Below are 23,157 nucleotides of genomic sequence, written 5' to 3' on the forward strand. Positions count from 1 at the left end.
AGGGACCTCCAGAGGTCATCTAGTCCAACCCGTGCCTGAGGCAGGATCATCCCTATCTGAGCCATCTTATACCAATCCATTGTCTAATCTGTTAGCAAAACCACACAGTCAACCCTGACAAAACTACAATATGTAGCACCCTGACCTGCTGGAAACAAAGCAGGGGGACCATGGTGGCCAATGTCCTGTTGCTGTAAAGATTGTTAATATATGCTCAAGAGATCCCAGGAAGGAGGCTACATCCCCCACTACAGAAGAAGGAAAAACCCCCACGGTCCATATCAATCTGACTGTGGGGTAAAATTCCTTCCTGAGCCCAGATACGGTAAGTGGCCTGACCCTGAGAGGTGAGACCCTTTAGCCAGGAATCAGCCCACAACTTCCCTAGGCACGCTATTCCACTCCACACCAAAGCCTAAACCCTCTCTGGAGGACTCACCACCTGCAGGCCATGGCGATAATTGTATGTCTCGGAGTGCTTCACAGAGGAGGTGAGCATCCTTACCCCTGTATTCCCGAGGTAGAAAAACCGAGGGACAAAGATGAAGCAACTTGCCAGAGGTCATAGTAATACAGGAGTGCAGCTAGAACCTGAACCCAGATCTGTACAGGGCAAGAGCAGTAGTGCGGGCACAGTACTGTGCTGCCATCCGGGCCACTAGACATAAGCAGAGTGGGGCCCCAGTGGGGCACCCTCAAGGGGCAGAGCACAGCATGACTCTCTGCCCTACTCAGCAGAAAGTTGGCTGCAGGCAGCATCTGGTCCTTGGGTCTGGGACCAGCTCTGCAGGGGCAGAGCTTGCTGCAAAGCTGCTTTAGCGCTGCTTGTGCTTTCTCTCTGCAGCCGCTCAGGGCATTCAGTGCACGCCTGTTCTTTGGTTGATCTTCCCTGTACTCCTCCTCTTGCTTTGCCATTCTCTTTAATAGCCCCTGACCCCTTAGTGATCTAGAGAGCGGCTGGCACTGCGTGGTGCCATCTTACCTGCAATGCATTTCAAGGCTATCTGATGACTGTTCTTTGTGTCTTTAGCTGCTGGAATCCTGACAAAGCACACGGCCCAGGGTGCCTAAGTGGAGAGCTGGAAGGAGATGCTTTTGCTTTATTCAGACAGCCTCCCTGTAGCTCCCTGTTGTGCTGGGGATATTTAGCAGTCTCCTTGCTCTGACTCTATTGTTTTCTAGCTAGAACAACTGAAATATTCTTCTTTTACAGACTCAAAAAAAACGATTTCCCAGGGGTAGAGCCTGGGTATTTAATCCCCTTTTGAATTTTCTCTTTAAGGTGTGGGGGGAAGGATGCTGAGCAGGGATCTGGGAATGGTTTGTAAGGTGTCTTGGGCAGGGACCTCTCTTTCTTTTGTCTTGGGTTGGTATAGCACCTAGTACAAAACACTGCTGAGCCAAGACTTGGGCTCTCATGCACTGCTGCAATGCAAGCAAAAACAGTGTATGCTTTCCGCCAGATACTTCATTTGCATCCCTTAGCCTGGACTCAAACCAACCAACTGTGGGATAAGAGAGGAGTTTACAGGTGTTGCTAGACTGGTTCAGACCACTGGGCCGATCTCATTCTTAGTGCGGGCTGTTACAGAGAAGTGTGTATGAGACACTGGTGCAAAGTGCTAAGATGATGTTGAGGAAACATCCTTTGACTCTTTCATCACTTTAGCTCTTAGCCTGTCCCAGGAGCAGGACTTGCCTCTTCAGGAACTTTCCTGGCTATTCTTGTCTGTAAGTGTCAGCCTGTTTAGAGCCTTGTGTAGATTTTGGTCTCGCCAACATGCAGCTCGTGAAACATCATTTCGTGACATCAGATCTGAACATATTGCCTTCTGCTGTCATTTGTTATCCACTCATGTTGTGCTGGTGTCCACAAAGCTAACACTACAGGCAAACCCTGTACATTGGGTACATGTGGCATTAAGTAAGTATGGTTTTGCAGGTTGTTTAGGAGTTCCCACCCAAGCCCTTTACACTCATATGATTAATGACTTGGAGGGCGTAAAATGCAGGGCTGTGGGGCAGGATCAGGAGGGTGGTGCACGGGGATCGAGCCAGGAGTAATAGGGGGGAAGCTAGGCTTCCAGCAGACCTGTTGAGTTCTTGCCCTTTCGGGCTGTTGCAGAACAGATCTTGCCCCTCAAAGGCTGACAAACTCCTGGATGCGCATCCATGTTTCAACCGTGACCAGAAAGAACACAGTGCGTTTTCCCTGCTGTGGCCAGTCAGCTTGTCCCATCGCCTTCCCACACCAGGAATCTCAGAGATGGGGCAGTTGTACTTGGCCAAGCACAAGGATTGCCCTGTGGTCCCCAGGTAGGCTGAACACTATGGGAGCTGTTGGCTGTGAGATCTTACTGTGCGTAAAAGCAGCCTGGTGATTTGGGACATTACGGCTGGGGTGACTAGTGCTGCTTATTGAGGCTGCCCAGCATGTCTGACTTTAAGACCCTGTTTGTTGGTTGCTTATGATTTTTGTCTGTTTGGACTGAAAAGTTATGTACTTGGCATGTGTCCCAGGCCAGCTTTATTGGAAAGCTGCAGTTGAAACAATTATTGTTTCCAAGATGGGGATATGGAGAGAGATCTTGCCTATGTTTAAAACGTGCTGGTGACCATTTTTTGAAAGCTCCAGTCCCTGGTACCCCCTTTCTCTGGATCAAAGACTTGAAATCTGGCAGATGGGGCAAAGTCCCCTGCTGCTGAAATGCTGCCAGAGCCCCTTGGGTCTGCCAGAGCCCAGTGGCTTCATGGGCTGGATCTGGCCCATAGGCTGTAGACTGCAGCTTAGTGCAATGGCGAATAGATTCATAGACATTAGGGCTGGAAGGGACCTCGGAACATCATGGAGTCCAGCCCCCCGCCCCAGGGGCAGGAAGTCAGCTGGGGTCATAGGATCCCAGCAAGATAAACATCCAGATGTCTTTTGAAGGCATTCAGAGTAGATGCTTGAACCACCTCCAGCGGCAGTCCGTTCCAGACCTTGGGGGCTCGGACAGTGAAGAAGTTCTTCCTTATGTCCAGCCTGAATCAGTCATGGAGGAGTTTGTGACCATTCGACCTTGTCATCCCTTGGGGCGCCCTGATGAACAGTCATTCCCCCAGATCCTGATGAGCACCCTGATAAACTTATAGGTGGCCACCAGATCACCCCTAAGCCTGCGCTTTTCCAGGCTGAAGAGTCCCATGGCTCTCAGCCTCTTGTCATAAGATCTGTTTTCCTGACCTCTGATCATGCTCGTGGCTCTTCTCTGCACCCTCTCAAGCTTCTCCACATCCTTTTTGAATTGTGGAGCCCAAAACTGGACGCAGTACTCCAGCTGCGGCCTCACCAAGGCTGAGTACAAGGGGAGAATGACGTCCTGGGATTTGCTTGAGAAGCATCTATGGATGCAAGCCAGGGTTTTGGTGGCAGATACTATCCACCAGTGACTCCACTAGTTCAAGTGGCAGAGGTCTGTCCATCAGCTCTTAAAGCTCCATCCTTGCTGATGACCCTGGCGAAGTGTCATTGTGATGCCACAAATGGGATTTCCATTCTCAACTTGCTCTTCTGAAAATCTCCTGTCTGCTCACAAAATGCTACATTAAACATCAAGGTTGCAAAGTTGAGCAACAGGGGTTCAGAACTGCCAAACTGAGGCTGCCCATTCAGCTGTAACTTCCCAGCCTTGTGCATATGCTTTCTGATTTGGTACTTAAACATAGTCATATATTTTAGGACCCCTGCCATGTTCAGTGTACAGGATGGATCTATTCTAAGCATGAATTAGGGTGTGCAGGAGAGGAGGCTGCTGGCTCCCTGCCTCGTTTGTTGCAGAAAGTGTTTAATGAATGAGGCAGGAGATCACAGGGAGAGAAAAGGCAGTCTCGTGGTTAAGGGTGCTGCCTTATGCTGCCCAGGGAAACTGGGTTCTGTCCAAGCTCCTACTTCAGAATTGGCAAGTCACTTAAACCAAATTTAGAGGAGGTCACTATGCGTGCTTCCTTTTCTGACTGCCCAGCTTGAGCACCTGGGATGTGATATGCAGAAGTACTTCAATTGCAGCTATAACTGCAGGTAGAAAAAGTTGTGTTCTGATTATTAAGTGCTATATAACACTAAGAAATCTGAGATATCGGGTCGTAAGCATCTCAAACAGGGCACTCCTGACCATAATCACTTCCTCTTTTGCCCTCTAAAATGCAAATAATATCCTCTACCTCACAGGCACGTTGTGGGTATCAATAAAACCTATGAAGTATCTGGGTACTTTTAGTGATGAGAGTTATAGACTAATTCTATCTTCAGATTAGAGATTGCATACTGTGAAGTAAATGAGGCCTAGGGCCACCCATTGAACAGTGAAGAGAAAGCTGCTCCTCAAGTGCACACTGCCTGTCCTGGAGGATATGGTGCAGGGCACTAGTCAAAGGAGATAGACTTGTGAGGGGTGGCTATCCTGATTTGAAGATTGAGACGTTCCCAAAAGGTACTGTCTTGTAGTACCTGGGCATAGATATAGGGCTCATTCAGACACAGTTCTCATGTCATGTTGACATGACCAGAATGGCAGCATGGTAGGGCTGGAGAACCTGCAGAACATTTCCCAGCAGACTGTGCATCTTTGCTAAGTTAGGTTGGACTGGAGTCTCGAGTCTTGCAGTCCTGCTGTCCTAGGAGGAGTGTGCCTTACTGGCAGTAAAGAAAGTCTACAAGCAAACCTGAGTGCCACGTCTGCACCTTCTTGCCTGTGCAGGCATAATGCGGGTGGCTCTTAAATGTGCTGCTGAGCAAGGGGGAAATCGCATTAGTCTTGGGGTTTGGATTTAATATCTGCCTGTTACTTCTGGCTAATCCTTCTTTTAATCAATAGCGTGTCTTGATAAGCAACAACAATACAGATACAAGAAAGATCCACAAGTTGTGAGTGGTTTTTAGGTCTTGGTGTCTGCACGCACGCACGTACAAATCCATTCAGCTTTGGAACTAACTTTGGAGAGAGAGCGACTCTTTGATGTGTGGCTGCCTCGTAACCGTGTAACAGTCTGAGGTCTAATCCAGAATTAGAAAAAGAGAGAAATCCAGAAGCTTAACGATCTGGAGATGTGAAATCCTCCAAGCTCCCATGTGAAGAACTCTGCATATGTGAACATCTTCCCAGCCTACTCCATGGTGTGTGTAGTGCAGCCCACTCAAAAGGGGGTTGGGAGCTGGGTCTTGGATTCAGTTCCAGCTTCAGCCACAGATTTCTTATGTGGCCTTGACCTCAAAGGGGCAGGAGGATTATTAAAGATAAATATTTAATGGTGGAGAGATAGGAATACTGCAGTTATAGGTGCAACAGGAATACCTAGTTGCTTAAGCCCTGGGAAGATTTTAACATGCACTAGTTTTTCTGTGTGCCTAGAGACTGGGGCACAGTCCTGTTACTTGGAGAGGGGGAGAGGGAAGACAACAGGTAGCTTTTAGGGACTTGTATATTAGACTAGGTCTGAATCAACCATAAATAGCACTTTAAACCTGAGTATCTCCTACCCCAGGAGCATGCCCTGATCCACTAGGTCCTGGATGTTCTTCAGTGGTGCTTTTTGCCTTTCCATGGAAAGGCAAAATCTCCCTTTTGTTCTGATATGGAAACAAATTGGACATGAAGGCCCCATTGTTTTCAAAGCACAGTATCCTTCCTAGGTCACTCTGGTGAGGGTGGCCTGTTCCATCCGTGGCTGCTAGACTTTCATGAAAGCTCATGGGTAGCCTGTGCCCAGCATGCTGTGCTCTGGACTCTCAGAGGTCTGGTGTGGACCTTTTGATCTGAGGGATACCGCACACTTGAGGGACACAACACACTTCAGCTCAGTCCTGGATTTAGACCCAGGGTTTGGATCTGCTTCCTGTACCCAAGAACTGACTAGTGGTAGTTGTGTAAGCAATCCCAGGAGGGATCCCATGGCTCTGCGCTAGTAGGCTGAGCTGGCCAGCTACTGAGGAGAACAAGCATTGCCACCATTTAGGGATGCTCTGGCAGCTGCACCCCCTTTGTGATCAGCATTGTCCACTGCCCACCCTACCCTACAGATGGCCTGCGTCTGTCCAGCATAGTTCAGCCCTGATTCACAAGGCACACGCACCACATTGCCAGAATACCTCCAGTGAAGATGGTGTGGTGGGCATTCCCAGCTCCAGTGCAGAAGGGCTGCAGTGGACAGAGATTAACAGTCTTTAAAAAGCAATATGCACACATTGTACAGTCTTAAATATGAGACTCACGTGTAGAATTACTTCTCTTCAATGCTGTTGGAGTGAGCTAATGGGGTGGCTTTTTGATGTGTCAAAGGTACCTTCCCCTGATCAGCTTTAATTTTATCTCGGGCTCCTCTGTTCTGTTGACTGCTTTGTGGGCAGCCAGCACCCACTCTAAGTAAAACAGTGAGCATCACCCTATGAACGGGAACAGGCAGCTGCTGATCACAAATGGTTTGTCAGTATTAGATGAATGAGTGCAAGGAGAGGAATGGCTCTATAATGGGAGAAACAAGGAGGAGCTGGGGAGCTTTGGGCTCCTATAACACAATGCTGCTTCTGGTCAGCACTGAAGTGTATAAGCAAAGAAGGATGCAGCAAGACTGCAAGCACCTTGCATGCAGGGGTTTTATACCTGGAGATAGAGCCGCTATTGACCTTCTCTTGCCATCAGTGGCATCTCCTTTCACCCTGAATGACAGTTTTTGAGGGATCGATTAAGAAATTAAAGATTAATGTATTTGGAATATTTGGATTGTGTCATAAATGCCTTTGAACTAGTGGAATGGAAAAAACAAATCTAAAGAACGCTCAATATCTAGTGGCCTCTATACCAGGACCCCAATTCGTGCTCTTATTTGAGCAAACCCAAGCAGCAGAGTCAATCCATAAGGAAGATTGTTCAGGCTCAAATCACTGTCCAGCTTGTGAAACAATCCATCTTAATGGCAAAAAAAGGGGGGAAATAAGGGGTTAAGGGAGGGCTTGATGAAGCTGATACCAGAAAAGGAGAGGGGTTTTCCAGGTGAAATTCCCCGTGGGCTGGGGAGGCCCAGGACACTAGTCTGCAACTTGTGTGTTTGCTGGGCAGGTGTGTACAAGATCAGAGTGATTCCTATCAGCATGCAGAGCCAGTTGGCACAGCGAAGACCCACTCCCACGCCAACTCAGGGGAGCTGCACTAACAAGCACGCTGGCTCTCAATTGCACGCACCTCCTAGCACACCTACTTCAGGTCCTCCGTGGGCACCCCAGGACCTGTGTACACACCGTCACAATCAGGCATGCCTGCATGCATCTTTCCTATGCCAAGTTCCAGATGTCATTGTGTTAGCAACTTACTGATTTTTTTTTTTTTTTTTTAGTGCGGTCTCCAATGTACCTGGCCCAACAGACAGCTTGGAGCTGACCTACTCTTCCTGTGCTTTGGCTAGTGCATGGTATCTGTGTCAGGTGCACCACTGCAAGCCCTGGGCTGGTTACAGTTAGAGCTGCCTTTGCCCAGTATAGCTTGTTCCCCTGGAAACACTGACTGCCTGATTTCCCTGCTATCCATACCTACAGCCACATGGCAGTGCAGAAATGGAGGGGTTTGGGTCGAGTCTGTGCAAATACTCAGCACCTGCCCTCCCTGCCAGAATGGCATTGTTGGGGCTTGTCAAGGGGAGCTGGCTGTGATTTGAACCTTTAACCAAAGGCCTGGAACATCCCTAGCTGATCTCTGGCCTGTGCCTGAAGTCAGATAAATGAGCGAGAGCAAGAGGAGAGGAATGTAAGCATCAGTGGTCCCTGCCTGAGAGACCCAGTGGTGTGAGAACAGGTGACTGCAGAAGAGTAGTTAAGGGCCAGACTCCAGCACTTGGTACATTGGATCCCGGACACTTATTTATACCTGTCCCTATTCAATTAGCCCCAGCAAGACGCTCTTTCAGCAATCCTCAAAATTCAGCAGGCCCAAAGGGGTGCACTGAACCTTGGAAAACGTGCCCCTGACTCCCAGCAGTTCATCAGATCTGATGTGATTTTGACCTCCACGACCATGTTTAAACCCCCACGTGCTCTATGGCTTGCTGAGCCTAAACCCCATGCCTTGACTGCAGCAGCTTTGTCTATAATCAGGTTATGTAGGTTTCTGATAAAAGAAATCAGATAGTGGATACTAAAGGCGCTGTGCCAGTCTCGGGAGCTTTTCTTCTGTATAAGATTCAGTTTATTTTATACAGTTTCCATGTTTGATGTGCACAGTGGACTTTGCACTGGCATCGTATAGTTTTGTCAGAGAAATTGTATGAAGAGCTGGCAGGGTTAGTAGATGGTTTGAAGGTGGGTGAGGCCCCTGAATAGGTTTGAGACACAGTTTGAGATTACACATTAAACCTATACGTGGTATATAGCAAAGCAAAAGATCCAAAGCAAAAGAGTTAACACTGACATCATTAGCCTCCAGAGTCAGTGACCCATTGGGACAAACAGGGAATTTCTCTCTCTAAGGCCTGTTGTGTCATTCGGGAGAATGCCACTACACTGTGCTGTGTTGAGTGAGTAGATCCCAAAATGTGTTTCAGAAATGTGAGAACTAGGTGCTTCTTTTTAAAATGAGAATTGGAGACTAGAGGTTGGTCAGGCAGCAAGAGGTGACTTCTGCTGCACATCTCATGGTCCCGGCTTTTCTCTCATCTCCAGTGAACCTGTGCGCCACTGGTAGCCATGTGTAGGCAGGTTGAACTCAGTGATCAAATGGAAAATATAAAGACAAACACTAGTATGAATTGACACAGATCTTTGCTACTTTTAACTTTGGCAAGACAGTGTTGGCCTGATACTTTTGTCTCTGACTTCAGGGCAGGTTGTCAGTGAGACAGGGATGACGCTGTACCTGCAGTTAACATCTCTGCTGCTGTTTCCTGCTGCGTGATGGAAGGGGGCACACAGTAGGCTGTGTGTGGGCATATAACTGTTTTAGCACCCAAGTAAGTGGTAGGGGAGAAAGGGAAGCAATACGCAAATGGAAAATGTATCCCTCTTCTGGCTATGTTACAGCACGGCAAGGTCTTTGGCATTGTAACCCCAATCAGGAAGCCCTTAACGGGCATTTGATCATAGAGTTGATGACATTGGTTGTGCTTTAGCACATAACAGGGAAGACCACGAGAAAGTTGTCATCTTCTTCCCCACTCCAGCACTTGTTTTCTCCGCAACAGAACGTTGCTCCCCAGTCTGGAATAAAAGCGTGCACACGAAAATTGTTGATACACAGTTAAATGCAGCTATGCGGATTATATCAGGAATCCTAAAAAGGACACCACTGCCATGGCTTCCAGTCCTAGTGATCATTGCTCCCTCACAGCTCCACCGTGATGCTGCACGTATGAGGGAATACCATAAAGCAATCGGTAACTTAAACATCCCAATCAACAAGGACATTACTATGCCACCACTGGATAGGCTCAAATCTAGAAAACCCCTTCTGGAAATATGCCATGAAGCTCTATGATGATGACTAGATCACCAAAGAACAACAGAGGGAAGCCTGGGCAAATACTAACTTGCCACAGAAATACATTTTCAGTGACCCTACACTTCCCCAGCCATGATATGACCTACTGAGAAAGATATGGTCCTCTCTGAATCACATTTGGACACTTCAGGGAAAATGTGGACTCCTGCTCCATAAACAGAGAATCAAAGGGAGTCCAGGTTGTGATTGTGGTGCAATTTTTTTCAGAGGGTGCAAAGCATTGTGAAAAATGCCCAATTAGATCATTTAATGGCAGTCTAAAATCACTCCATCCTGAAGCAGTTGAATGGATATTGAATTTAGATATTAATCTATGAATGTTGTAATCCTCAAATGTCATATGAAAGAAGAAGCATGGCAAGATGCATCACTGTGCCATTGCAGCTCACCAAAAGGCCCCCAGGCAGGCAACAGTGGATTTGCTGTGTCGTAATGTTTCTTATCAGGATCCCTCCTCTTGCTGCCTGATCATAAATCCACGCACCCTGAGGATAGCTTGCAGCCACAAACTGTCAAATTCAGTATGCTGTGCTGCAGACGTGGGTGGCACATAGGGAAATGATCTGGCTGTTTATAGCCTGGCAGAGACATGAAAGCTGCTCAGTTTTCATCTGCTGCCTTCATTTGGTTAACACATGGATGGACATTGACTTCGTCTTCTCTCTCAGCTTGGTTCACTAGCCATGGGATGTCAGTTTTGCCTACTCCCCCATCATGATCCTTGCAGCAACCAAGATCTGACTGTCACCTGCGCCGTTCTTAACCCAGTAGCAAAGTTAATACTGTTGACCTGCTAATGATCTAGTGCTCCTTTTGGAGTTGCAAGCAGTGATGCCTGTCATCTACATTGGGTAGCTTTGCTTGAGTCAAATGACCATGACAGTCTGCCTTCTCAGGTCTGTTGGAGCTGGGGTGCCATGTGCCCAGAGAGGGCGTTAGCAGTCTGTCATCCTGCTGTTGCAGGTGGTGCCCCAGTGGCATAGGTGGCAGGCTGTCTTGGGGCTGGATTAGGATGCAAAAGAAGCGATTGAAAACCCAAGTTTATTTTTATTTGTGCCTCTCTCAAGCCTGCAAGGAGAATCAGCTCTGAAATTTGGTAGGAGATTGGTAGGAAGCAGAAGTTAAAGGGAGCAAACCTGCTGTTTGGCAAGACTCTCCAGCTGCACTGCATTCATGTCACCTGCAGGCTGGACTGATAATGGATGTTCATGGGAGCAGATGGGGAGAGAGCTGTTGAAACCATGGAGTGAAACCAGCAGTCACCAGCTGAATATCAGGAAGTACTCCTTAAAAGGTGATTTTGTATACTGGGGAAGGGCTGAAAACTGAATGGCTTAGGTCTTTTCTATCCAAACTGGGATGGAGAGCACAATGAGTTGTGCATTGCTGGGTGCCTGCAGGGACGGAAATGGGGTGAGTTAAAAATGACGATGTTCTCTAATACTGACCTCCATGATTCAGCCCACTGACATAAGAATTACAGGCCTCAGCAGGGCAGAAGCGTATCAGTCCCTTTTAGCATTTCCTCCTCTGCATGGTGCCTGGCTTGTATCTGTCCATGTTTATTCTGACTGTGGTTTCTTGTTTCATTTTAGGTCCTCCTTGACCTGTCCTCACTGTCTGAGGCAGAGCAACACCTTTGATCCCTTCCTGTGTGTGTCATTACCCATCCCCCTGCGCCAGACCAGGTATGTGAACACAGTGCCCCTCTGCGGTCTGCACTGGTACCCTTGTCCAATAAAAAACCTCCCTGTCTGAATCCCTCTTCTCTCTTCCTACTCCATCATCTGATCCCTGCACAGCTCTAGGGCTCTGGCTGTCCTGGGAGTCTTGCAGAGTGTCACGCAAATCCTGCTCAGGCCAGGTGTCCTATTGAATAAGATGGGGCTGTTTGTCAAAATGAATAAATAGGATTAAGCTGTATTACAGTACCTTATCCCCAGATGCCCAGGTTCAGATCTACCCCACCAATGATCTGTCACAGGTTTTTCATTTGACATGAAGAAGCATTGTGAAACCTGCCAAAACCGTGACCTGGGACTGGAATTGTGAGAATAGCTGATCTAAAGGTTCACAAGCTGGGCTGTGCCTGGAAATCTGAGCTTGTGATAACAGGGGGGGCTGATGGTTGGGATGGAGGAACATCAGTGGAGCTGCGCGTGGAGGCCAGAGCTGGAATAGCAGTTCAAGCTGTGGGTTGGATTGAAGAGCATTAGCAGAGCTGGTGTGGGGTGGGGGGAGCATCTAGGCCTCGGATAGCTGTGGGGCTGTGGCTCAAGACGACACTGTCAGATGAAGTGTGTTGAATCCCATGACTGGAAGGCGAGGTAGTGTGCAATATCCTTTGGTAAAGCTGTAGAAGTGAGCCAGAGGGTCCAGGACTGGAATAGCAGAGGAGTGGAGTTACCCATGCCTGAGGTGCACTGGTTTGGCTGCAGCTGTGTTGGGGAAGCACTTGCAAGCCTGGCATCACCACACTGGACCTGCTTGTGCAGGCTTGGAGGGACACATGTTCCCCATGTGAGGGGCAGGGTTTGTTTGGCATTACCCATCCTGCTTTCTGGAGTAGCCAGGTCTGGGCACTGGAATGAGTCAGGGAGGTTTGTTCACCTGGGCTTCAGCCCACAACTTTGACTGGGGAGCGTGTGCTCCCAGTGTGGAGCTGTCAGCTTCTTCTCTAAGTTCAGCTGCTCCCGCTTGGTCTCTGGGCACTCCAGTAAATGAGCATTCCCTGGTGTAGGTGAAATTGTGCAAACCTGCAGAGAAAGGTAGGGTAGAAAATGAAAATTTCTATTTATATTGGTGAGCAGCAAAATAGCCATTTTCCTATCAATCAATTTGTACTTTCCTCTGTGAACTACCAGACATTTCCTACTTATCAGCTGTTCCCACACTGTCTGATTAGGATAAAGATTACAGGCTTCTCTGGGATCACTGTTCTGGCCCCCAGATATTACTGGCGAGAGATGTGTCCATTCACTTGACAGGATTTACTGTTCCAAAGAGAGCAATTCTCACACTTTGCTGTTAGCTCCTGCATTTATTATTTATTCCAATGTAAGCATTGAACTGATAAACTTGACTGGTAAGAATTACTGCAGCAGAAAGTTCATTTGACAAGCATTTGCTCTGAACATGGCTCTGGGCTTCATTTTGATCCACAACTTGTACATGCTTTTAGTTCAAAAAAAAACAAAAAAAACCTGGAAATAAAAAACCCAGCAAGAGGAAGATCTCTGCCCTGGCAGTCAGAACTGCTGAGTTTTGCTGGCCTGGCCGCATGGCGTGCTGCTCCCCTTAGCCCTGCAGAGTGAGCGGTAGCAAGGCAGTTCTGTCGTCCGTCCTTTCTACAGCACCTAGCACAATGGTCCACGTCTGGAGCTCTTGGGTACAACTGTGGGACCAATGAATAATGCTGCCACTAATAATAAACTTGTTATTTCAACTGGGACTGGGAGAGCTATATGAGGCTGAAGAAATATTAAAAGAGGTGGAGTGCAAACTCCAGATGGCATTGGCATTTGAAGCAATCCTTTGCTTTTACAAATGAGGGCTGTTGGAGTAGAGCACCCCACAGGACCATGTTAACAGAGTTGCTAGGGGCTCGTTTCAGCTTTACTGCTAGCTGGAGCAAAGAACAGTCCGGTGTTGTCCGTGTCCTTTGTTTTGCCTTGCTGCTGGGGGGTGATCTGCTGAAGCCCTTCACTGGGTGCAGGCTACTGCTTCTTTGTGCTGGCTCAACTGCAGTTTGACAGCTGTGTAGGCTGCGTGCTGGGGCTTGGGGAGTCATGTGCTCACTCATTTGTGCAGGTCTGGGATGGAAAGCCCTTGGGTGAATATGAGAGCATGAGATGGAGGTGAAGCTTATGGCTTCTCACAGCACCGGTGTGATGCATCTGAGTTACTGCAGGGCAGATAAGTTAGGAGTGAGTTCTGCAGGCAGGAACCCAGTCCAGCTCCATGTGTTGCCTGTGCATTGCTGTGGACATGGCACAGCTCCTGAAGTGGCTTCAGGGAGATAAGTGTATCCAGAATAGCAATTAGAGCTGTTATCCCTCCCACAGGAAGACCAGCTGCTGATTTCCCATCATACAGGTGCATTTTCAGGCCAGAGGAATCGGGAGGTGATCCTGGCTGACCTCTTTTCTGTATGACGGTAACTGCTTTACTCAGTTACCTCTGTGCTGGGCCAGATCTTATCAGGTCAAAGCACATTTTTCAACAAGGTCTTCTCTCCTGAGGACCGTATGAGACAAAGAATCCATTCCTCCCCTGGGAAGTCATTTCAGGGGTCAGTTACCCTCCCCAATAAAAGCATGCACCTTTATTTCCAATTTGAGCAGTAAACTTGCTGACCCCTGACTTCCAAATCTCATGAGTCAAGCCTGAAAAATCAGGAGACTGACTTAAAACATAATGACTTTTAAAAATATATGTTCCTCTCTAGGTTTCCAAATCAGTAGGTCACACTCAGGTCACACTTTCATACCTTTCTACAAAGCCAGAGGGATTCAGAACTTAACTGATTTCATGAAAGCAGAGACTTTTACATAATCACATGACTCCAAGCACTGGGGCTTTAAGAAAAAACCGTCATTATTGTAAGAGCTGATGGCTTTGATTCAGGAAGAAATTAAAATCAATAAAATTTGAACTCCCTTCTGAGACTGATGTAAAATACAGACTCAGATCACTGTTTTAATGTCAGGTAGCTCAGTCTACTCTGAGGTTAAAAGCGAGTACTGCTTACTTCCTTTGCCCCTGAGACGTATCATTTGTAGTAGAGTAATGTCTGAGTGCTTCTGATACGATCAGTGCCCCAGGCTGCTAGACACTGCAGAGGCACGCAGGCAGAGGTAGCATCTGCCCCAAACAGCTCATATCTGAACAGGGAGGACAGGGAAAGGATGGGAAGAAGAAAAGAAGAACACGGACTTGTAAGTCACGCAACCAGTCAGTGGCAAAAAGAGTGGCCTATGTCCCAGCATAATGCCAGAAATCCACACCGCCTCTTAAACCTGGGTTCTTCCCCACAGTTCATCACTGAACATTGCCTATGCTGGGCCTTGGGGCCTGCAGGGTATTTTGGAGGAAAATCCCAAGGTTTGGGGGCATTGCTTCACTTATCCACCCCAACTGGATGCACTGCAGTAGCTGTCTGAAGCTGCCCTAAAGTGTGGAATTAAGACTGGGAGCCTTTAGGCCTGGCCTAGTGCCAGCACTAGTTTGGGGCAGGAAGGTGTCAGCTGTCTGTGTTGTTAATGCTGTCTATGTGGCATCTACACAAGATCACCAAGCCCAGGCATAACTGCTATTGGGCTGTTGGGCTTGGGGTATGTGTAGCAGACCTGCACCTGTGTGAACGGGGAGCTGAAATGATGAAACAAGGTGGAGCTAGCTCTCACTGGCTAATCCTGGTCCTGCTGCAGCTGACATCTCAAACCAGATTACTAGGGGAGTTATTGTCCAATGAGTTTGGCATTTTCTTCCACTGCGTAATGTGTTACTATATACACTAAGCCCCCGCCTGCCTATTCTGGGATTCTTTTTAAGACCCGGTCTCACCTGGTCTTTAATATACTGTTTGCTTCCCCTCAGTGTCATTTCTTTGTGCAATAAATCTACCATGCTCTGCTGCACAGCTTGGCTTTTCTGAATTGATACTATCATTATTCCTCTGGGGGTTTTCATAGACAGATTTAAATAGTGTATAAACCTATCTGGCAGAATTCACCAGGTCCTGCCTAACCCTTGGTTTTGCACCAGTGTCACTGTGCTAAATGATTCGTTTCCTTGCCTGGTTCTTGGCTGATAGTCTGGAGACTGATATTTAGGATGTAGGGGAAGGTCTTCCAATAGGGTTGGATTCTAGAGTGGAAAGATTTGCGCTCACACCTGAAAACATGCTGTGCTACGGATGCAGTCTGGGGGGATTAGGGACCTGTCACCGGTGTTGAGTCAGAAGCTAGGGTTCCAGTGGCGGCATGGCTGAGAGAGATCTTCTTGCCTGCCAGAGCACGATGGAGTCCTCATAGTGAGAGGGTTATCCAGTATGTCTGCAGGACACAGGCTTTTGCCCAGCCATTTCCTTTCCTGGCTTCCAATCTGAGCTCAGAGCTGTTGTAGACCTGACACAATCCCTTATTTCGCTAGATGCAGCAGCCCAGTGGGCCAGATAATTAGGTGTTTGGACAGATGTACATGGTCCACCACTTTCCGAGTCCAACTGAAGTAGAAGCCCAAAATAAATACGGGTTCTGCTCTGTACCTAATTTCTCTTTTTCTGCAGGCCCTTGAAGGTCTGGATGAGCCTGCTTCATGAACTCTTCTTTCCCCACCCCTCAGCTCTGGGTCCTAATAGGTGCTCCCCTGCAGGTTGTCAGTTGCTTCAGCTGCGGAGCATGGATATACTAGACAGACAGGTAGTCTCCAGGGTGATAACAGGTGCAGTTATCACTTCACTGGGGGGCACTGACCCAGGCACACTCACATTAGTCATGTCATAAACTAATTAGGCATGTACACAGCCTATCTTGGAGCTAGTATGTGAGGAGGACATGCTGCACCTAGGAAATATGGTCTTACATAGGTCAGGACTTGTTTCTGCAAAGAGCCATTCAGGGATACCGTATTTTTTCACACACCACATGTCCCTGAATAAGATGGTCATCTTGTTTTTGGAAGATGGAATAAAGAAACAAAGATCTTGCTCTGAAAATACCACTAAGAACATTATTTTCATGGAAAAGACACAGACAGCTGTAGTAGGGATGGGACCAAAAACCTGCGGCTGCTCTGTTAACCTTGCTCCTGCAGAATGAAGCAGGCACTGCTGTCTGAACCGAATTGTCTGGCTTCTCTTCTCTTCTCAAGCGCAGCTGGGTGGGCAGACAGCAGCACCTTCCAGGGCAGCTGAGGGTCCATCCAGCTTGAGAACAGGGGCTGGGTAGCTTGATTTCAGCAGGATTAAGCCATCTGCTCCCTGCAGTTCCTCATTTAAGAGATGCGCACCCATTCCCAGCAGTTCTTTTTTGGAAGAAAGGTGCAAGTCGTATTTGAGTAAATACAGTATCAGGCCTTGAATAACTCCTGCTGTACACAAGACCTAAATATCTCAGTTCCCATCTGTATGGTGCAGATAATGGCACTGCCTAGCCTCACAGGGTGTTGAGGTCAGGTGGGTAACAGCAAGGAAACTGCTGCTCAAACACCACAGTACTGAAAGCCAGGGAAATGCAACAGACAGCAGTACCTTGAATTGAACCCCAAAGGCAGCCAGTTTGGTGTGTGCCCTGGGGTGAGCGCATCAGCATTCTCTGCCCGGAAAGCCCCACTTCAATTTGACTGTTTCTTGTGAAGTTCAGCTCTGTTTGAGCTTGTGAAGGTGTTGGGATGTGGCAACGGAGACCTCTCATGTTTCTGAACCCTCCTGCCCTCAGTAGCTCAACCTGCTCTCCCTGGAAGGTGAGCACAACATAGGCAAGCTGGTTCTTCTGCTCTCTTTCTGGAGTGCAGAGGCATATCTTTAAAGGGGATGATATCATGGGGTCCTGCCAATGCAGTGTCTGGCTGGCAGACCAGTTGGCTTCAGTGCAGCAGAGCACTGCAGACAGTGTCATCTCCCTGGCCACATTCAAGGCCCTGGCACCAAGGGCTGCCCCTGCTAGCCTGGCATTAGCTGCTGTCAGCCTGTGGACAATAAAGCTTGCTCATTCATTGTAAAGGTTAAAGAAGAATGGGGCTGGAGTGCACTGCAGCCAGCTGCAGGCACAGCAGCATGTGAGAGCTCAGTGAGGGAGGGGACGTTCTATTTTACTGTCAGCAGTCAAATGCCATGAGGGTCTCTGTACAATAATGCTATTGTCAGGCTGCCTGGCACCACTGCTAAATGAAATGTAAGTGCTACAATTAGGGAAAGCATGATGTGGCAGCAGCTTTTCTCTGTCAGGCAAAGCTGAGCCTGTTGGCAGGGAGGGTTGGATAATGCACAAAAGGAGCCCACACTAGCCAAGAGTGAACAACAGCCCTCGTGGGAGATATAGGAGATGCCACCTTCCAGCTGTTTGCAGTGTGGCTGAATGAGATTTCAGAACCCAAACTGCACCTTGACAACTCTGAGCATGGCACTGGCTGTCAGAGAAGAGCTTCCCTAGTCTTTACATTGGAGTAAGGACCAAGCTAGGTCAGCACCAGTCTCTGCCAGGGTAGGCTTCCATGACTGTACTTTGGCTGACACTCCTCATGGTAGGGTGTGACAATGGAGGATGGCTGGCTCTGAGTCTCTGGCTAAGCCCTAGCCTGGCTTTGTGGTCAGGCCAGGCCTGTCTTTTTGTGTATATCTAGTTGTGAAGCCTCCAGCCAGTGCTCTCCCAGCACAGTAATTGGGATGCTCTGATATATTAAGAGACAGGATGTGACTGAAGGAGAGGGGACTCCCTGTATGGAATGATAATGCTTTCCTAATCTTTGCAGAGCCCCCCTGGGTCTTACACCCTGAATGCCAAGAGAATGGGGGGGTGACAATGCAGTCATTTTGGTGCCAGGGTCTGTATGGGATTCCTGATGGCATAGCTGCAAAGACTGCTCTTGCTTCCCTCTGCTCAGGGGAGCTGTATATGGAGTGCCTGGATTGATGTCAGACCAATGCTGCTTCCAACATCAGCCACAGGTGAAACTCCATCCTCATGTTGCCCATGTGTCACAGCTGTCCTGCTTGAAGTCACAGATGTGTACCTATTTTGTGCCCGTTCTTGATGTCTCAGTGTCTTGACATCACTGTGGTGGTGTTTGGTGCACTGACAGCCCCTCCTTAAGCCTGCCAGGAGATGTACTAGGTCAGTTCCTGCCTGGAGACATTAACCAGCATGCAGTGCCAACAAAGCTACTTAGCAATATGAGTGAATGGCCAGCTGGGCAGGAAGAGCCAGAAAAATAGCAGGGATGAATTCCAGGCTGCTCTTTAAAGTTACAACCTTCTTCCAAAAACAGGTAATAAAGAATGGGGCTTGTAGGGACTTGCAGTCTCTGGCCTGTTTCAGGGCACTGTCTAGCATCTAGGAAAGCAAATCTCACCTGTATGTAGGGCTCTGTAAGTATATGGCATCCTTCGGCCTCATGCCCGCTGCAGTACCCACAATTCACTCTTGGCACAGCTCTGAAGGAAGTCTCCAGCCGTCTTGGCATCATTGACACTGACTGTTCTTCGTGGTGACAGATGACAGAGCAAGTCCCTTCCAACCCTAATTTTCTATGATTCTGTGACACAAGCCATTATTTCCACCTCTTTCTGCCTCCTTTGTGAGCACAAAATTCCATTTCCTCTTGGGGCCCTGGAGTCCTGAAGCAATTTAATCAAAACCAGACTCTGTCCATTAAAAAAAATTATTGGACATTAGCAGGAAATTGGAAAAGAAGAGGGCGAGATGCCTGAGAAGGGGCCACCACAGGAAATTCCCATCAGTGGCCTGAGACTTTCATGGTCGGATAATTGCAGCTTTCCCCTGCTGTGCTGCATAGTGGAACAGGGGAATTTGAGTTCCACCCAGTCGTGCACCTGCCACCTCTTCAAGAAGTGTGGCATGCCTTGTTATTGGGAGCATGCTGTGTGCTTGGACACCATGTTCAGATGTGTGCCCCCTTTCCTGGGGTGCTTCTCTCCAGTTTCCACAGCGTTTCCCTCTAGCTGGATCCGCATGCCCTTTTTGCTCCAGTTCCCCTCCCATTCCAATGCCAGGCTGTCATTCCCTGTCTCCCAGTCACAGACAGGTCTATTAGCTTATGTACTCCCATTCCTGGACTGTCTGAATGCTTTGCAATCTTTAACATGTTTGTGCTTATGCACTACTGTGAGAGACCCCTATTTCCCAAACAAAGGCCTGAGGGATGCCCAGGTGACGGAGGAGGGATCTCTCTCTGCCTCTCCCTGCTCTGCCTCTACTGTTATGTATTGTCCTTGCTACTCAGCCATCACTCCTCTTGGAGGTTAGGGGCACGTACTGGCTGAGACTAGTGACCCAGTCCCCTCTGCACTGCACTTTTTGCCGTTCCAAAAATGCTGCTGTTGTCCATCCCTGCTGTTTGGGATACAGCAAAAGGAAGCTTCCCTGAATTATTTGAAGTCATCCCAAGTCCCCCGGTATTACTCATGATGTTTAATTAACAGGCCATTTATATCACTGAAGATCTTGGCAACAGCCACTTTGGGATCTGTTAGTATCTAAACAAAGGCACTGTTTGCTCGCTCTGTGATGCAAACCCAGTTGCTGGGTGAGAGGGACTCTGAAGTGAATCCACGATGAAGACCCTAAACAGAGAGGTACCAGTAATAAACAGAGACATAATCGTACTTACCTCAGAGGCCTTGTCACTGAAGATCTCAGAGGGCTTAGATAGGTATGCAAGCATCACTCTCTCCATCTCTATCTCCAGGGAAAGAAAACTGAGGTAGGGGCAGGTTGGACTCTGGGGTGGGGAATATCTTTTTATAAGGCAGAATGGTACCTATAGCAGTGGAGCTCAGGCCTCAAGATGCTGCTGTGGTACAAGCAATAATAAAGCAATGCAGCTTGCATGGGGCCACCAGCAAGCCAGTGTGTGGCTGACTCCCAAGCAGTCCACCAAACAAGCTTGGCCAGGGTGCTGGGACTGCCAGTACTGCATTTGCAGTGAGGCAGCTCCTGGAAACAAGTCCTACTGTGCCCTTGAAAGTGCAGTCGGGCTCTTATGGCATGTCTTGACATCACCAATTCTAGGCTGAGAAATTGAAAGCATTCAAAAGCCAGGGAGCCCTCATCAAGTGCATCCTACTAGCCACTTTCCCTGAGTATCTCCCCCAAGGAGAGGAGCTGTTGTCTTGGCAGGGGTTGGTGGGATAATCTCTGCCTCCCTGTTGCATTCTGACTGCTGGCATCCGTGTGATTTATGCAGGTCAACAAGACCACCTTAGACATCAGTGCATGCATAGCCAGTATGGACCCTGGTGCCCAAGGTAAGGCCCTTTGTGACATGCTTGAAAGCAGGCATGCTGCTGTGTCCTGCACTAGGGTCCTGAGCCAACTTGTCAAAGTCAATGGAAAGACGCTTTTTGACCAGAATGAGTCCAGCTGCAGAGCACAAAGGAGTACACTGCTTTTAGGAGCCAGGCTGGGGACACTGGAGTCAGGAGCCTTTAAAGGAAAATGGAAAGTTTCCAGCAAAATAACAAGAAGCTCCCCACACCCGCCACCACATTGCATGCAACCCCTTTGTACCTTGCTGGCTGCAGGCTTCCTTGGTTCCCCCCTCTGGCATGGGGGAGAGGGAGGGCCCTGAAGACCCCACTGCTAGTAACAACAGCAGCTGGGGCAGTGAGGGGAGCAGCACTCAGACCAGGTGCTTGGGGGCTGCAGGCTAACCCCTTGGGGGCTGGATATGGCTCACAGATTGGCGGTTGCACAGTCCTAGGTTAGATGAAGCATACAAGGGCTAGGAGGGAAGAAAAAGACACAAAGACATTAAGTGACTTGTTCTGGGTCAGCAGCAGAGCTGGGAAGGGAACCCAGTCGGGAGACAGTCAGAAAATCATGCATACAGGATTTCCAGGCAAAAAACCTTGCATAAGTATGGAAGCAAGAACTGAATCTCTGTGCAGAGCTGACCGTGGTGGCCAGATCTGTGAGAGCAAAGATAAAACTTTTTCACTATCTGTTGAGGGGAAAGGACCAGAGTCAGTGAGACACTGCTGCTAGAATTAGTGCCTAAAACACTGGATCAGCTGATAAGGATGTTTGAAGAGTACTGTAACTCCGGACACAGTGAGGTGGTCAGAGACTGAAATCATGCAGCAGAAGAAGCAAAAGATGCTTGTGGTCTGAGGATTCTGGTATCTCTGTGCAATTTGGGGGCTATTTAAGATTCCTTACTTGGAGACAGCTTAATTTGTGGGATGTGTAATTACAGTTTTCTGGAGGGATTGTTGGGACAAGTGGATCTAACTCTGGAGAAACACCTCCAAACAGCAAGGTTATCTTAACTATCTCGGGAAAAGATCAAAAGAATGACAGCCACAGATGCAAAACAACTTCACAGGCTCTAGGCAAAAGAACCCAGGAAGCAGGACAATAAGTGTGAGTTCAGGCATCGTGGTTCAGTGTGTGTATGTAAGGTGGAAAAAGAGTGCCAAGGCAATATGCCATGGTACAAGTGTGGGAAACAAAATCACGTTACCATATTGACCTGCATGCCACCCCCACCCCAAATAAGACATGCACTTTGTTTTGGGAAGGTCGAATTAAAAAAAAAATAAAAAATTTCCAGGTTTACCTGCCACAGCACAGACTCACCATAGCTGAATGCTAGCTGCATGGAGCAGGGGCAGAGCCAGCACAATTGATCCCCGTGCTGTTCCAAAAACCCTAAATGTTTAACCCTGTCACAGATTCTGCCAAATTGCTAGTAGCTTTTGGCTGGAACTCTGTTCACTTCTATGGGACTCTGAGAGACAGAGCCAGCGAGGAGATGTCTGGACCACAGGATGTGAGGAAAATACAGCAAATTAAAAGGCGCGCCAGGGATCTTTCTCAGTTCTGTGACACCTGTCAGCAGCCTGTGAGCCCTTGAGCCAGTTATCACACAATGCTGCATCCTGGGAATGATCAGGGCTCAAGAACTGGTATTCAAAGAGTAAAGCAAATCATAAAGTATGCACCAGTCCTGACATCCTGCAGCCTAGTGGAGCAGCTGGGACAACCATAGAATCCTTCCTGTAGAGACTAAGGGACAGCTTGGCTGCAAACCAGCAACCCCCAGAATTTGCTAGTAGAGTCCTGGCAAACGCAGACAGGGTGTGCTCAGGCAGGCATGAAGATCAGGGCTGTGCTCTTTGGCATGGAGCCGTTCCATCAGTTCACCTTTGGCACAAGGTGGCTGTGAGGTGTGCTCATGAGCAGGGATCCTGGTTTTCTCTGATTTAAAAAAAAAAAAAAAATCCCAATTTTTGGTTAAAAGAAATTAACCCCAAATCCACATTTTTCCATGATTTAAATGAAACACTCCTAATATAGAGAGATATAGATAGTGGTGTTTTATTTTAATCATGGGAAAATGCAGATTTGGGGTTACTATTTTTTAACCAAAAATTGTTTTGTTTTTTTTAAATTGGAGAAAACCAATACCCCATGCTCGTGAACCATTAGAAAGCATTGTGAAAAAGTCAGTGCGCTCAGGTGATGACATGACATCCCAGTATGATCCTGGGAAAAGGTCAGACCAGGCCAGCTCTAGACTTATAATGACAGGTGCTTTTTGGCCCCAGCAGGTCCTACTACAATTTCTGGGAGGTGGACTGCATTCAGGACACCAAAATAGGAAGTCTGATCAGGAAACCAAAAAGGTGTTTTGCGAGATCATGTATGCCTGATGCAGTGTGCCTAGACAATGGGCCATGGTACCGAGTAGCAGAATCCAAATGGTTCAGTGCTGAATGTGAACTTGTGATAAGTTATTGTCCCCTGGAGACTCAACATTTTTTACCCTCTTGTTGCTATATATGCAAGGTTTTTGTTTTAAGGCTTCCTCAGAACCATTCAATATTGGCTGCAGCCCAGGCTGAGGATTATGATTGGGATATGCCAATGTCTGCTGGGACTTAAACCCAGAG

General features: G+C 48.1%; 1 protein-coding gene across 2 annotated transcripts in view; it reads left to right on the top strand.

Moving 5' to 3' along the window:
• Positions 1-23,157, top strand: part of USP43 (ubiquitin specific peptidase 43) — a 261,454-nt gene that overhangs the window by 127,850 nt on the left and 110,447 nt on the right. For both annotated transcript variants that reach the window (XM_019502165.1, XM_019502171.1), the window contains exon 4: positions 11,117-11,209. In XM_019502165.1, the coding sequence (XP_019357710.1) occupies positions 11,117-11,209 (93 nt within the window). The remainder of the gene's footprint in view (positions 1-11,116; positions 11,210-23,157) is intronic.

Source organism: Gavialis gangeticus, unplaced genomic scaffold (assembly GCF_001723915.1).
Source record: "Gavialis gangeticus isolate Ggan-Ray unplaced genomic scaffold, GavGan_comp1, whole genome shotgun sequence".
Taxonomy (NCBI): Eukaryota; Metazoa; Chordata; order Crocodylia; family Gavialidae; genus Gavialis; species Gavialis gangeticus.